Source organism: Arachis ipaensis, chromosome B06, assembly GCF_000816755.2.
Source record: "Arachis ipaensis cultivar K30076 chromosome B06, Araip1.1, whole genome shotgun sequence".
Classification (NCBI taxonomy): domain Eukaryota; kingdom Viridiplantae; phylum Streptophyta; class Magnoliopsida; order Fabales; family Fabaceae; genus Arachis; species Arachis ipaensis.
The window spans coordinates 31,044,111-31,060,339 of NC_029790.2; the positions used below are offsets into that span (position 1 = coordinate 31,044,111).

The 16,229-nt window shown below is 38.7% G+C and overlaps 1 protein-coding gene across 14 annotated transcripts; it reads left to right on the top strand.

Moving 5' to 3' along the window:
• Positions 10,266-13,718, top strand: LOC107648673 (glucose-1-phosphate adenylyltransferase large subunit 1, chloroplastic-like). 14 transcript variants are annotated; one of them, XR_001622021.2, is made up of 8 exons: positions 10,266-10,636; positions 10,873-11,002; positions 11,400-11,476; positions 11,896-11,935; positions 12,326-12,504; positions 12,582-12,694; positions 12,777-12,890; positions 13,503-13,718. XR_001622021.2 is itself a non-coding variant. In XM_021104367.1 (6 exons), exons 3-6 carry the CDS (start codon positions 12,433-12,435, stop codon positions 13,542-13,544), a joined length of 300 nt encoding a protein of 99 aa, XP_020960026.1. In that variant the 5' UTR covers positions 10,274-10,636; positions 11,400-11,520; positions 12,331-12,432; the 3' UTR covers positions 13,545-13,718. The 14 variants fall into 14 exon arrangements, 6 of the variants coding, with proteins under 6 accessions (XP_020960026.1, XP_016207968.1, XP_020960025.1 ...); XR_002348627.1 differs by having other exon boundaries at positions 12,331-12,504; XR_002348624.1 differs by lacking the exon at positions 11,896-11,935 and having other exon boundaries at positions 10,267-10,636; positions 11,400-11,516; positions 12,331-12,504.

The window sequence follows — 16,229 nt, forward strand, 5'->3', positions numbered from 1 at the left end:
TAATGATGATTTAAGGCTAATTATAAAGTATGAATTGAAAGCTGGATGGCTGAGATGAATGTTAATGTATGGCTGTGATTAAATGCATATATGCTGAATTGAATTGTTGATATTATGATTGTTTGCACTCCACCTATCGGAGATACGAGTTTCCCTAGGTGAAAGCAGTGGCTAGCCACCACGTGCTCCAGGTGGAGACTCGATACTCTGTTGACCCTATGTAGTAAGTGTGGCCAGACACTGTGAAAGTTCCGGATGAGCTCGCCCTCATAAACATACACCAGTGAGGGTGTTGGATATATACATGATATTTATGTTGTGGATAACTCCAGTTGGGGATGCACGACAGAGGGACAGTCCAATGGTTAGCTACCAAAACTTGTCGGACTGGCCTTATAACTGAGAAATGAGACTCATCAGCCACTAGGACAGGCATGCATCATATGCATTATATGTGATTTGTTTGGAATGCCTAATTGATTGCATTATTACCTGCTAATTGACTAATTACCTTATCTGCTTCCTACTTGTGCATTTCCTTGTTTGATATACTTGTGTTTGCATGTCTATTACTGCTGGCGGTTGGGAGGTTTGCAGGATTTGGAAAAGGGATATTTAGTTAGTCTGGAGATCCTTAAGCTAGTCACCTGTTTTCATTTTTCTTATGGTTTGGTTGTATTTATATGCTTTGATTATAAATCTGGAAGTTCTAGGATTGCCTTCGGCGTTCCCAGGACATTACATGTTACATATTTAGGTACTGTTACCATGCTGAGAACCTCCGGCTCTCACCCATGCGGATTTTGTGGTTTTCAGATGTAGGACGTGAGGCTCCTCGCTGAGGCATGCTGGAGATTTCCTTTTGGCGAAGATCCTTAGTATCTTGGGATTTTATTTTGATTGATGTATTTTGCTTAGATACTTATATTCTTCACTATATATACATTTTGTATTATATCCTTTTAGAGGTAATTTTGGAGAAACAGGATCTGTATATTGTCTTTTGGGTAGTTCCCTTGTATATGTATGTATACTTTTATGCTCGCGCCGGTTATCTTTGCAAATCGAGTTTTGAGTCTTGATATTTGTATTTTTTGCACTCTCTTGTATAACCTGTCGTGTTAGCTTATCCATTAATTTCCTCGTTCACGTTATCGATCGAAATGTTGCGCTTTTCGATTTAAACGGTTTTATTTTACCCCTTTTTCTTTAAGGCTCCTAGTTATAAACATTTTGCCAATACTATACATACTAAATTTTATTTTTAGAGGTCGTAATATCTCGCCACCTCTATTTTATGACTTAAGCATAAGACTCTGTGTGGTAGGGTGTTACAGTGAGAAAAGTTCATCCAGAATGAGGAAGCATCTCCGAAGCCTCTACTGTTCTCCTATCATTGATTTCACACCACTTAAGTAATTCTATCTTTATCCTGTTTTTATGCATTTTCTACAACAACTATATTTTCTATCTACCTGACTAAGATCTACAAGATAGCCATTGCTTGTTCAAACCAACAATCTCTTTGGGATCGACCCTCACTCACCTGAGGTATTACTTGGATGACCCGGTGCACTTGCCGGTCTATCTGTGCAAATATTGCGGAGTCAATTTCTTGCACCAATCTTCTATCTGTTTGTTTGCTTTGCCAACTTGAATTGCTTACCTAATTGTATAACATGATTAATTGTTTCTTGAATTTCTTGATATACATGCTATACTTGTGCTTTACTTGCATTTTTATTACTTGTGTTTTCTACTGGGATTGAGTAGGTTCGGAAGGCGGTGGCGATGGGATCGCATGGCAGTTAGGCTGGTGAAGGCTGTGGGACAGCAGTGAACTAATAGTTAGAAATCCCTTAGGATAGTTACCCCGTTTCATAAAGGATTTAAAGTTATGGTTTTAATTTTAGTTATGCGTTAAGTTGAATCTTATGATTGATATGAAGCTCTAGGATTGCCTCTGATGTCCCGGGGTCATATATCTTACATTACTGGATACTGTTACCATACTGAGAACCTCCAGTTCTCATTCCATACTTTGTTGTTATTTTTCATATGCAAGTCGCAACCCAGCTTGGTGAGTTGCTTGATGGTGACAGAGCGGAGGACCTCTATCATGTTTTGGAGTCTTTTGGTTATTTTGAATTGTTCTCTCACTTTTTATATTTAGATTTTCCTTAAAGGCTTACAGTTGAGAGAGATATTGTATAAGCTGTTTTACCTTCAAAACTCTGTATGTCTGTATACACTAGTCGGCCTAAATTTCGCGGGCTGAGACTAATTCCTTATGACTATTATATCTTCTTATATACTTATATTTTGTTATCTTATTGATGAACGGATTTTTTGATGGTATAGAATTTCACAATAAATCCTCGTTGCAAGTATAGTATCTAAACCAACGAAGAATCCTTTCATACAAAAATTTAGTTGTCACTAAAACAAACCCAATAAAATTAAACCGAAGTATTTAAACCTCGGGTCGTCTCTCAAGGAATTGCAGGGAAGTGTACTTATAATTGGTTATGGAAAAGTATCTTTTTGGGTTTTTAAATGTTGAACAAGGAATTTAAATGACAAGAAAATAAACTAACAATTAAGAAAACTCTTGGCAAGGTATGAGAACTAGAAGTCCTATCCTAGCTATCCTTATCAATTGTGATGAGAATTGTCCATAGCTCCTACTTAGTTAACCTCTAATTATGAAGGAAAGTCAAGTGGATAAATCAATTTAATTCCTCAAGTCCTAGTCAATTCCTAAGGAAAGACTAGCTTTAGAGGGATCCAAATCAACTAGCCAGTTTTAATTATCAATCAACAAAGGAGTTGATAACTCAAGAGTCTCTAATTACTCAACCAAAGCCAAGAATAGGAAAAACTAACTTAAAATCCTCCCAAGAATTTTATCAAATACTTGGAAGGCACAACATAAAAGCATAGAAAAGTAATAAGAGATAATAAAATCTAAACAACCAATTGTAAGCATCAATGATAACAAATAATGGAAGAAGCAATAAACATGAAATACCTCAAATTGTATTAAATATAAAATCAAATCTAACATGAGAATTCATGAACTAAATTGGCAACATAAAGTAATCAACAAGGGAAATAGATAAACTAAAATTCTAAGACAAAAAGTAGAAGAGAAACTAAATTAAACTAAGATAGAAATCTGAAATTGAAAATAGCTAAACCTAAGAATCCTAAAACCTAGAGAGAGGAGAGAGCCTCTCTCTCTAAAAAAACTACATCTAAAACCTAAAATTATGTCAATGAAAGTTGTGTCAATGAATTCTTGATTCCTCCACTCTGTAGCCTCTAATCTATGTTTTTCGGGCTTAAAACTAGGCCAAAAATAGCCCAGAAATCACTCCCAGTGTCTTCTTCAATTTCTACATGTGGCGCATGTCACGCGTGACGTACGCGTCGATAGTCTTCTGCGCGTGTCACGCATACGTGTATATCACGCATGCGCATTTCCTAACAGCATGGCAACTATGGCAAATTGCATATCATTTCGAAACCTCGGATGTTAGATTTCCAACGCAACTGAAACCGCCTCATTTGGACCTCTATAGGTCAAGTTATGATCAATTTAGTACGAAGAGGTCAGGCTTGACAGCTTAGCAATTCCTTCAATTTCTTGTATTCCTTCCACTTTTGCATGCTTCCTTTCCATTCTCTAAGTCATTCCTACCCTATAAACCCTGAAATTACTTAACACACATATTAAGGCATCGAATGGTAATAAGAGAGGATTAAAATTAGCAAATTTAAGGGCAAAGAAGCATGTTTTTATTCATAGCACAAAATTAGGAAGGAAAATATAAAACATGCGAATTATATGAATAAATGTGAGTTTAGTGGATAAAATGCACTCAATTAAGTACAAAATGTACCACGAAATAGTGGTGCATCACTTATATCTTTATCTTTTGCCTTAAGTTTATAGCTCATATGAACGTTTTACACTTTTGTAACTCTGTTTTTGAGCTTATTCCTTCATCGAGCTTCTAGAATTATTATCCCTTCCATATATATTTATGTATAAGCCTTAGGATTGTTGTGACCTCTGATTAACCTTTGCTTTACGGCATGAGGTAAGGCATAGGGTAATTAAGATGTTACATTTAGTGGTATCAGAGCAGTTTGTCCTCATGAGCCTGAGGGATGGACCGATTGTGCTTCATTGCATACTCTGTGTCTTTTTCTTTGATGCTATTTGGGTTATCTGCTTGATATTACATAGCATGCTTGTTTGTGAGTGCCTTTTTGGGATAATTGAGTCACTAGTCTTTTGATATTGAGACTGATCACCTTGATATCGACTGTTTGGTGTAGACAAGAACCCTAATGGCTACTCGCGAATAAGGTCGTACTCGTACACAGGGAGGAACTGAGAATGACCGACCAGCCGATAACAATGCCGAGTTCATGGCGGCGATGGCCAACTTGGCTAATACCATGGAGGCGAATGCTGCTGTGACCTTACAAACTGTATAGAAATTGGGGCAACCGGCGAGAAACAGAAACAAAAATGGGGATGGAAATGGAAATGGAGACGGAAATGGTAATGACTTGGGAGGTGCTCCAATGACTTTGGATTTGTTTCTGAAGGTTTATCCACCAACTTTCAGAGGATCGACTAACCCTACGGAAGCAGACAATTGGTTCCAAGCTATAGAGCGCGCGTTACAAACTTAGCATGTCCCGGCTAACCAATTTGTAGAGTTTGTAGCGTATCAACTTTTAGGAGAGGCTCAGCACTAGTGGCAAGGAGAATGCCAATTACTGTAGCTTCAGAATTCCGACATTCCTTGGAATGTATTCCAGATGCTTTCTACAAGAAATGTTTTCCTGAATCTATAAGGGAAGTAAGGGAGTTGGAGCTGATGCAACTGAAGCAAGGCTCACTGGCTGTGGCCGATTATACTAGTCGATTTGAGGACCTTTGTAGGTTCTCTAGGGTATGTCAGGGTATCTCGAAGTCTTATGAGAGTTGAAAATGTATTAAGTACCAAGGGGGCTTGAGGGACAACATCATGACTGTTGTGGCTCCGTTGGAGATTCGGATCTTCTCCGAGCTTGTGAACAAGGCGAGGGTAGTTGAGGAATGTGCGAAGAAAGTAACATCGTTAAAAGACATTCGTTGAGGAAACACTAACTGTGGATGTGGCAAGTACTTTCAACCGAGGGCTCAAAACTTCAAGAGAGGAGGACATGCACCTCAAGGTCAAGGGGGGCTTTAAGAGGGACAACCATGGTCAGTACCACCCGGCAAGAGGGAGAGGTAATCAAAGTAAGGCTTCCCCGGATTTAACTTGTGATTGTAATGGACGTTTTCATTTGAATGACTCATGCAAGTTGGGTATAAGTGGTGTTCATACCCTGGGTCGAGCTCTCCGACCCGGGATGTTTGGAGACAAAGTCAACCGACCTCTTCAGGTCAGACTACCCGACCTCTTCTCAAAGAGCTCGGCCAAATTGCCAGGAAAGCCCAATAAGGGCCCAGATAGAAGAACACGACCCAAATCCAAAGGCAGCCCAAGCCTATAGAGATAAGGGCGGTTGCCTTGAAGATAAGATGACTTCACTCAAAGATAAGATAAGATAAGATAACTATCTTATCCCCAGAAAGGTCATCTCCTACTATTATAAATACACTGGAGCACCCAAGTATAACTCATACTCTAATTCTACTAAAAACCTGCTTAATACCCTTACTAACTTAAGCATCGGAGTCCCTTGCAGGTACCACCACCCTCTGGTGACAAAGGATCAGCAGCATTGTCAGTCCAACAAGTCAGACACGACAGCTCCGGTCGTCACCCCCCCAGCCGGATACGCCATCTCCGACCAGTACAGAAGATCTCGTCCGAGATCGACCTACAGTTTCAGGTAACCCTCGGAACATTGGCGCCGTTGCTAGGGAACCTGGAAGTCATCCCATCATCATTGCGGACAACCTTGACAACGACCATGATTCTGACCTAGAAAACAGGATGCCGCACAAGAATGCAGACACTACACCCAAAGATACTCCTCAACTTAATAAAGATAAGAATTCACCAAACACGGGAGTCTTGGAGACACTTCAGGATCGCTTAAAACAACTCAAAAAAGAGGTCGAGTATCAACGAGAAGCCGAAAGAGACCTACGAAGGGAAGCTAGGCGACGCCGCGAGTTAGAGGACAAGCTCCTAAAACTTGAAGCAGATCTCAAGACCAAAACTATTCGATCCGGTCACGAAGATAGCTCCCGCAAGGATCAAGACCCATTCACCAAAGAGATCATGAGAACCAAAATCCCAAAGGACTTCAAACTTCCCGACATGACTTTATACGATGGTATAGCAGATCCTAGCCATCATCTCAGTAATTTCAGAAGTAGAATATACCTCACCGACGCCTCGGATGCAGTCCGTTGCAAAGCCTTCCTGACTACTTTAACAAAGACAGCAATTAAATGGTTCGACAATCTACCCCCTAGGTCCATCTCAAGCTTTGACAACTTATCCAAGAAGTTTCTGGCCAGATTCTCCATCCAAAAAGACAAAACTAAGCACGCCCCAAGTCTATTAGGAATCAAGCAAGGAGATCGGGAAAGTCTCTGCAGCTACATGGAAAGATTCAACAAAGCGTGTCTAGACATACAAAGTCTACCAACAGAGGCTGCCATTATGGGTTTCATCAATGGCTTACGAGAGGGACCTTTTAGCCACTCTATATCAAAAAAACATCCCACATCTCTGAATGAAGTACAAGAGTGAGCAGAGAAGTACATCAACATGGAGGAAAACTCTCAATTAGGAGAGACCTCAAAGTTCGGATTCTCCCACTCCTCCCGAGATAAGGATAAAGAGTCCAAGAAAAAGGAAGATCAGCATGGAGAAAAGATCAAGAAATATCACAATTACACTCCTCTTCGGGTATCTCTTGTAGATGTCTATCGAGAAGTATGCCATACTGAAAAGATACCCCCAGCTCGCCCACTCAAAAGTAAAAAAGGAGGAGGAAATCGGACTGAATATTGTGAATATCATCGAATCTATGGACATTCCACCAATGAATGTTTTGACTTGAAAAATGTCATAGAAAAACTGGTGAGAGAAGGAAAGCTAGATCGGTACTTAGCTAGCAGAGCAGACGAACCAAGAAAAAGAAGAAGGGATGAAGATGTCGGACGAGTTGGACGACCACCTCACACACTGGACAGACATGTCCACATGATACATGGAGGATTTGCAGGAGGAGGAATCTCCAAATCATCCCGCAAAAGACATCTTAAAGAAGTATATCATGTTGAGGGAGGAGAGAAAGCACCCAACATCCCCACTATCACTTTTACTAAAGAGGACGCAACTGGAATCATCTCGGGACATGACGACCCCATAGTCATCACCATCATATTAGCCAACGCAAATCTCCATCACACACTGATAGACCAGGGAAGCTCGGCCGACATCTTGTTCAAAACTGCCTTTGACAAACTCGGCCTGGGAGAAAAAGAACTCAGAGCATATCCGAACAGCCTGTTCGGGCTGGGAGACGCTCCAATCCAACCACTTGAGTACATCTCGCTAACACACGACCTTTGGAAAAGGAAACCGGTCAAGAACACTCAACATAGACTACATTGTGGTCGACGTGAGTTCAGCCTACAATGCCCTCATAGGTCGGACAACGCTAAATCAGCTCGGCGCAGTAGTCTCGACGCCACACCTGTGCATGAAGTTCCCAACCACAGAGGGAATAGCTACGATAAAAGCAGATCAGAAGATGGCACGCCGCTGTTACAACGAAAGTCTAAACCTTTGAGGCAGAGGATGAGAATTCCACACCATCGAACTCGGGGGAGTTCAAGGACGGGAAGAAATTCGTCCACAACCCGAAGGCGAAATAGAAAAAGTTCAGATTGGAGATGTCCCAGACAAAACAACCTATATTGGCACAATCCTAAAAGAAGACATAAAAGAATTGCTCGTGCAGTTTTTACGAGACAATGTCGACCTCTTTGCAAGGAAGGCTACAGCTGCTCAGAATATTTCAGCTAGAGGGGCTGGGGAAGGGTCTTCTCATGTTCTTCCCAAACAGCCAATGCCGAGCTCTCCTATTGAGCCCTTCAATCTGGAAGGCCGCAGACATGCCGGGCATAGACCCTAAGTTAATGTGCCACAAACTGGCAGTTTACCCAGGATCTGGGCCTGTACAGCAGAGACGTAGAAAGCACGGACCAGAACGTTCCCGAGTTGTGGAAGAGCAGGTACAAGCTCTACTAGAAGCGGGATTCATAAGAGAAGTTAAGTACCCACTATGGCTAGCTAACGTTGTCTTGGTAAAAAAATCAAATGGGAAGTGGCGGATGTGCACCAACTACACTGATCTCAACAAAGCCTGCCCAAAAGATCCTTATCCACTTCCAAGTATCGACGCTCTGGTGGATGCCTCCTCCGGATACAAATATCTCTCATTTATGGACGCCTATTCGGGATACAATCAAATCCCGATGTACCCACCTGATCAAGAAAAACCTCATTCTTAACCCCAAAAGCAAACTATTGCTACATCGTCATGCCTTTTGGACTCAAAAATGCAGGAGCCACTTATCAAAGGTTAATGAATAAGGTCTTTGCAGACCATATTGGGAAAATCATGGAAGTCTACGTGGACGACATGTTAATAAAGACACAAAGTGAAGAGTCGTTACTGTCCGACCTCACCCAAGTATTCGACACTATAAGAAGGCATGGCATGTGACTTAACCCTGCAAAATGCACCTTCGCAGTAGAAGCAGGCAAATTCTTGGGCTTTATGCTCACACAAAGAGGAATCGAGGCAAATCCAGATAAATGCCAGGCCATACTCGACATGAAAATTCCGACTAGTGTCAAAGAGGTACAACAACTCAATGAAAGATTGGCAGCATTGTCCAGATTTCTAGCTGGATCGACAATAAGATCTCTACCCTTCTACGCTACTCTAAGGAAGGGAAAGAAGTTCGAATGGACAGCAGAGTGCAAGCAGGCCTTCCAGGATTTCAAAAAGTTCCTGGGACGACCACCTATCCTAACCCGGCCATGGGAAGGAGAACCACTCGTATTATACCTCGCGGTGGGAAATCACGCAATAGCTTCAGCACTGGTCCAAGAAGATGACAGTGGACAACAACCTATATACTTCATCAGCAAAGCATTACAAGGGTCCAAATTGAACTATCAAAAGATAGAAAAATTTGCTTATGCTCTCATACTAACATCTCGATGACTTCGCCCTTATTTCTAAGCCCACATCATCAAGGTCCGGACTAACCAACCCATAAAAGGCATTCTACAAAAAATAGATCTAGCAGGAAGAATTTTGCAATGGGCAGTCGAGTTGTCCGAATTCGACCTTCAATATGAAGCTCGGACAGCCATCAAATCGTAATATTTGGCCGACTTCATTGCTGAGTTCACAGACAGCTTGGAAATCCCTACAGAGTGGAATCTCTACGTAGATGATTCCTTGAACAAAACAGGAAGTGGCGCAGGCGTGATAATTGAAAGCGACCAGGGAATCCAAATCGAACTTTCCCTCAAATTTGGGTTTCCTGCCTCAAACAACCAAGCTGAGTACGAGGCACTACTAGCTGGTTTGAAACTGGCAAAAGAGGTTGGAGCTCAAAAGCTTATCATCTCCAGCGACTCACAAGTAGTCACCTCACAAATAGCAAGGAGTTACCAAGCCAAGGATCCTACCATGAAAAATTACTTAGACAAAACTAAGGAACAGCTCAGACAACTCGGGGAATATGAGGTCCGCCACATACCCCGGGAACAGAATGCTCGAGCTGATACACTCTCAAAACTAGCCAGCACCAAACCAGGGGCAACAATAGAAGCCTCATCCAAGAGATGCTGCAGAACCTGTCAATCTCGGAAGAAGAAAAGGTTCTAACCATAACAGGTCTGGATCAAGGATGGATGACTCCCATAATTAATTACCTCAAAACAAAAACACTCCCTACAGATAAGAAGGAGGCAAAGAGGTTAAAATGGGAAGCACAATACTACACCATCATAAATAATACTCTATACAAAAGAAGGATTTCAACACCACTATTAAAATGCGTGCCGACTTCCAATACAAAAGAAGTTTTAGAAGAAGTACACAGTGGCATCTGTGGCAACCATCTCGTAGCACAGGCACTCACTAAGAAAGTACTCCGAGCTGGGTTTTATTGGCCAACCTTACAAAAAGAAGTAACAGAATTCGTGAAGACATGTCACTACAACAGATACGGAGAATGGCGGCAAAAAATTGGCGGCCATTTATAAACCCGCCGCAGATTGGCAGGATAGCGGCAGTTGTCGTAGCGGTTTGATAACTGCACCAAAATTAAATAGCATAGCGGCGGTGACACGTCCCAACTGCTGGAAAGCAACACAGTGATATATATAACAAATTAACATAGCGCGTTCATAGAATATTTTTTTGCATGAAGTCAATTATGCAGGGGCGCGAACCACTTCTCTGGGAGTCCTTGCCGCCGTGGTGCTCCCCGCAGTCAATTCCAGTAGTCTCCTCCTTCCCATTGATGTGTCGTTCACTGAGCCACTTTCCCTCCCTCTAACACGGGTCCGAAACTTAGGTTTGTTAAACCCTCTTTCAATTTGGTTGAGTTTCTTTTGGGGTTTCACTTTTCAATTTGGCTTAGATTGATCTTGTTCTTCTTGATTTGGGTATATACAGTCAAGAATCAGATTCGCACTTTTCAATTTGGGTTAGATTGATCTTGCTTATAAAGAAATCATTTGATCTATATCTTACTTTCAAATTTTCAGATTAGGCATTAATATTTTGTTTTGATTTTCTCAATTGTTCAAGTTTGGTAGTTTCTCCACTTGATACACCTGGTTCCATTGATTCATTCCTTCATTACTGGAAACCAAAAGCTATTATACTGATAGAAAGTGAACTGTGGCCAAATCTTATCATGCATGCTTCCCAAAATGGTGTAAGTAGTTGTTATCTTTGGTTCACGATATACCCTCGTCAACTACTTACGGTACAGAAGAATAGATTCATTCTTAATCCTCTAGAATTAGAACTAGATAACCTACTTTGTAAATGGTAGTTAATGAATATGTGAGGCCTACTTTTTTTTTTTAAACAAAAGGAAAGGTCAAATAGCAATTAATTTCTTTGCACACATGCATAGCTCACTTATGCAGGTTGCAAGTGCATCATATAACATGTTTTCACATATTCTTTTACTCTCATTAGATAACACTAGCATTGTGGTTACTATCATTAAAGCAGGGTTCTTCTTCTTTGTCCCCCTTTCAATTGTTGATTTATTGAATTGGTGAAGTGATCTGTACTAAGCTTGTCTTATTTATTATTCTGTTCAGTAATAGAAGATTTTGGAGTCAATGGAAGAGGGGGGAAAAGTATAGATGATCTGAGATTACATCTTGCTCACAAACAGGTTTGGATGGCTTCTTCCATTCATAGGGGAGAAGAAGAAAGTTAGTTTTTTTTTTCTATACCTTTGGCATTGTTCCATAATAACTTTTTTTGGTTTATCCAACAGGTTCAAAGAAACACTTGAACATTTTTCTTAGCATAAAAAATCAGAGAGGGGCATTATAACATAAATGTTAATTCAATTTTTTCCATATGCTAGTACTAAACATATATGGTATACATATTCTCATTTTCTCCCTCATTTAACTATTCTATAATATTCTTTGCAATTGAAATATTTGAAATATTTTTATAGATTGTCCTGTTAGATTAATTCAGAATGAGCTTAATATGTTGACTGGATCTCATTCATTGCCCTCTGTATTTTGGTGATTATTCACTGTTCTTTCTTTGTTGTAATGTATTAATATTTAATTGCAGTAATATTAGGAGTTCACACTACCCTTATGCAACTGCAAAAGTAAGCTTTTGATCCCACCCTTTGACTTAAAAAATGTTTGCTATGGATGTCTTGATTCCCTCCTTGGCTTCATTTAATATTGATGCCATCATCTATGCATAAAATTCTAAGTTACTAAAAGTATGTTTCAACTGTCCTTTTCTCCTTGTTATTACTTGTTTAAACTCAAAATATGGTTTCAGCTGTCTATTTCTTAAATGATAAAAATTCAACTCAATTATGCTTGTAATCATGGTGCATATAAACTGAATAAAAATTAACTTGTAACTCTTTTGCATAGTCATTCCCATACAACAGAAATGATGCTTATGCAAAAATTATAATGACATTTTGCCATTCGTTTTTAAAATTTTGTCATCTCCAAATTCATTATGCTTTTACATGATATAGTGCAGAAAGTGGAGAAGGAAGGATAAAATATAATTTTGAGGTCCCAACATAAGAAGCTTAAGCCGGAATGGGTGTGTTCATGTAGCCGTGTCTCAGATTTTGGTCTAATGAAGATAAACAATAAAGGAAGGGTGATTTCATTCAGTGAGAAGTCTAAAGGAGAAGACCTGAAAGCAATGGTAAAAAGCACAACTCATGCTTGTTAATATCAAGTTTTAGGATATTGTTTCCCTGCTAATGCAAGTAGATAATTTAGCAAGTAGATACGACACTCTTGGGACTTTCATGGGAAGAGGCTGAAAAGAAACCATACATTGCTTTCATGGGAGTGTATGTGTTCAAGAAGGACTTACTTCTTAATCTACTAAGGTACTGCTAATTTTAACTTATATCTTGTAATGTGAAGTTCAATAATGACATATAACATGACAATAAATTGCTTGTTTCAAAGATAGCAAGCTAATTAATTTCAACAAAATTTATTTCATTCAGATGGCGCTTTGCAACTACAAATGAATTTGGATTAGAAGTCATTCCTGCATGTGCTAGTGAGTTTTGCATTAAGGTATGTCTGAAAATTCATTATTGCTTATGGTTTTACTATTAGTAATAAAGTATTATGCACATGGTTCCCCTGCTTCTCCATCTATGTACCATGAACCTAACTGATTGAATTATCTCCAAATAAAATACTAGTAATCTAATCATAGAAAATAACGAATGCGTACAAAGTTTTGGATTGAGTAGGTTGGAAGGAAAACAAATCATGGCTTATCAAGTAACCTTAAGCTTTCAATCATTCATCTATGATTTTTATGAGCATTCTTTCACATTGCAGAGAAGATACAGCAACCTTTCCACGCATTTACTTGTATGTGAATGAAGGAACAACTAAATAATCAAAGCAACATTTATAATTAAAAATAATATTACTATGGTCTCACTAGATGCAACGTGTTTCACACTTTCACCGTTTCTCATTTAGGACTTAGGCATATGCAAACAACAATTTTCATTTAGTTGGCCTTCCATACATTGAGTTGTATCGATCATTGATCATTGAGTTGTATTACATTCTCAATCATTGGCAATAGAAGAACATTAGTGATAAGCTTGGCACCGGTTAATATTGAAATATTTTATCAATATATTGTTTAATTTAAATGAACATTTTCAGGTTCAGAATTTGGCAAATCAAAAGTACATTAGTGGTCAGTAAATTAGTGACATTATCAAGATGCTACTGCACCAGCACTTCCAGATTTTCAAGACAAGCAGAAAAGGATCAATGCAATTGAAGAGGGGCTATTATTATACTTATTATTTTTATACTTCATATTATTATTACTTCCATTGTAATTATTATTATTAAAACCTATACCCATTGGTTTTTAGTACGGTGTTTTATATTGTCTCTATTATTATTATTACTAAAATCAGCGAATTTTAAAAGGAAAATTTAATATTTTTTTTTAATTTGTATTAAAATTAGCGGCAGTTTGTAATCGCCGTTAAAAAGGGCAGAAATTCTAATACTTGAATATTGCGGCCGTTTAAAACCGCCACAAAATTAATTGCCGCAAAATACTGATTCAGCGGCGGTTATACCAGCGGTTGCTGGAAACCGCCACAAAATCATTTTCCCGCACCGATAACCAGGGCAGTTCACTAAACCGACGGTATTTGATTTTGCGGCGGTTTAAAACCGCCGCTAATCATGAAAACAACCGCTGCCATTAACCGTACTTCTTGTAGTGTGTCCACGATGTCAGAAACATGCCAACTTTCACATCGCCCCGCCAGAGGAGCTCATCAGCGTAACCTCACCCTGGCCATTCGCAAAATGGGGACTCGATCTTCTCGGACCCTTCCCTCAAGGATCTGGACAAGTCAAATTCCTCATAGTGGGGGTAGACTATTTCACAAAATGGATCGAGGCAGAACCCCTAGCCAATGCCACTGCTCAAAGAAGTCGAAAATTCCTATATAGAAACATTGTCACAAGGTTTGGGGTTCCATACTCTATAACAACAGACAATGGCACTCAATTTACAGATGCAGGCTTCAGAAAGCTGTTGGCCGATCTAAACATAAAACACCAATTCACATCCGTAGAATACCCCCAGGCCAATGGACAAGCAGAAGCTGCTAACAAAGTCATATTAGCCGGGCTAAAACAGAGATTATAGGATGCAAAGGGAGCCTGGGCCGAAGAGCTCCCAAAAGTCCTATGGGCATATCGGACAACTCCACACTCCACCACAAAGGAATCACCCTTCCAATTAGCTTACGGAATGGAGGCAATAATCCCATTGGAGGTCAAAGAAGGGTCGCCCAGAGTAATCCACTACAACGAAGAGGCCAACCCCCAACTTCAAAGGGAAGAACTCGACCTACTTCCAGAAATCCGAGAAAGAGCTCTGATGAACGGATAATTTATACGCTTTTTGACATTGTTTTTAGTATATTTTTAGTAGGATCTAGTTACTTTTAGGGATGTTTTCATTAGTTTTTATGTTAAATTCATATTTCTGGACTTTACTATGAGTTTGTGTGTTTTTCTGTGATTTCAGGTATTTTCTGGCTGAAATTGAGGGACTTGAGCAGAAATCAGATTCAGAGGTTGAAGAAGGACTGCTGATGCTGTTGGATTCTGACCTCACTGTACTCAAAGTAGATTTTCTGGAGCTACAGAACTCGAAATGGCGCGATTCTAATTGCGTTGGAAAGTAGACATCCAGGGCTTTCCATACATATATAATAGTCCATACTTTGGCCAAGAATAGACGACGTAAACTGGCGTTCAACGCCAGCCTTCTGTGAAGCTTTAGACTAAGAATGCAAGATTCCTAGAATTCATGTTAAAAATTTTGGAATCCTTATTTTTTCTTTTTCAATTAATTCTCGAAAAAATTCCAAAAAAATTAGAAAATCATAAAAAAATCAAAAATATTTTTTGTTTCTTGTTTGAGTCATGTGTCACGTTATAAGTTTGGTGTCATTTGCATGTGCATCTTGCATTTTTTCAAAAATTTCATTCATTCATAGTGTTCTTCATGATCTTCAAGTTGTTCTTGGTAAGTCTTCTTGTTTGATCTTGATGATTTTTTGTTTTGTGTCTTTTCATGTTTATCATATGCATTCTTGAATTCTTAGTGCTTAAGCATTAAAGAATTCTAAGTTTGGTGTCTTGCATGTTTTCTTTGCATTAAAAATTTTTCAAAATTGTGTCTATGATGTTCATCTTGACATTCATAGTGTTCTTGGTGTTCATCTTGACATTCATAGCATTCTTGCATGCATCACATGTTTTGATCTAAAAATTTCATGCATTGCATCTTTTTAGTGTTTTTCTCTCTCATCATAAAAATTCAAAAATCAAAAAAATTATCTTTCCCTTTTTCTCTCATCAAATTCGAAAATTTGAGTTGACTTTTTCAAAAATTTTAAAATCAAGTTGTTTCTTATGAGTCAAATCAAATTTTCAATTTGAAAATCTTATCTTTTTCAAAATCTTTTTCAAAAATCAAATCTTTTTCAAAATTCTTAGTTATTTTCGAAAAGTCCAAAAATATTTTTCAAAAATCTTTTTCTTATTTTTATACCAAATTTTCGAAAATAACATAATCAATTAATGTTTTGATTCAAAAATTTCAAGTTTGTTACTTACTTGTTAAGAAAGATTCAAACTTTAAGCTCTAGAATCATATCTTGTGATTTCTTGTAAATCAAGTCATTAATTGAGATTTTAAAAATCAAATCTTTTTCAAAAACTAATTTCAATCATATCTTTTCAAAAATATCTTCTTATCTTTTTCAAAAATTTGATTTCAAAATATCTTCTCTAACTTCCTAACTTCTTATCTTTTCAAAAATTGGTTTTCAAAATTTGTTTCAACTAACT

What these genes read in the sequence shown, in the direction of transcription:
- LOC107648673 (XM_021104367.1), top strand. Translation starts at nt 12,433, where the DNA reads ATGAAGATAAACAATAAAGGAAGGGTGATTTCATTCAGTGAGAAGTCT. An exon ending in TTACTTCTTAATCTACTAAG is followed by an intron (nt 12,695 to 12,817) that starts GTACTGCTAATT and finishes TATTTCATTCAG; the next exon opens with ATGGCGCTTTGCAACTACAA. An exon ending in CTAGTGAGTTTTGCATTAAG is followed by an intron (nt 12,891 to 13,502) that starts GTATGTCTGAAA and finishes GAACATTTTCAG; the next exon opens with GTTCAGAATTTGGCAAATCA.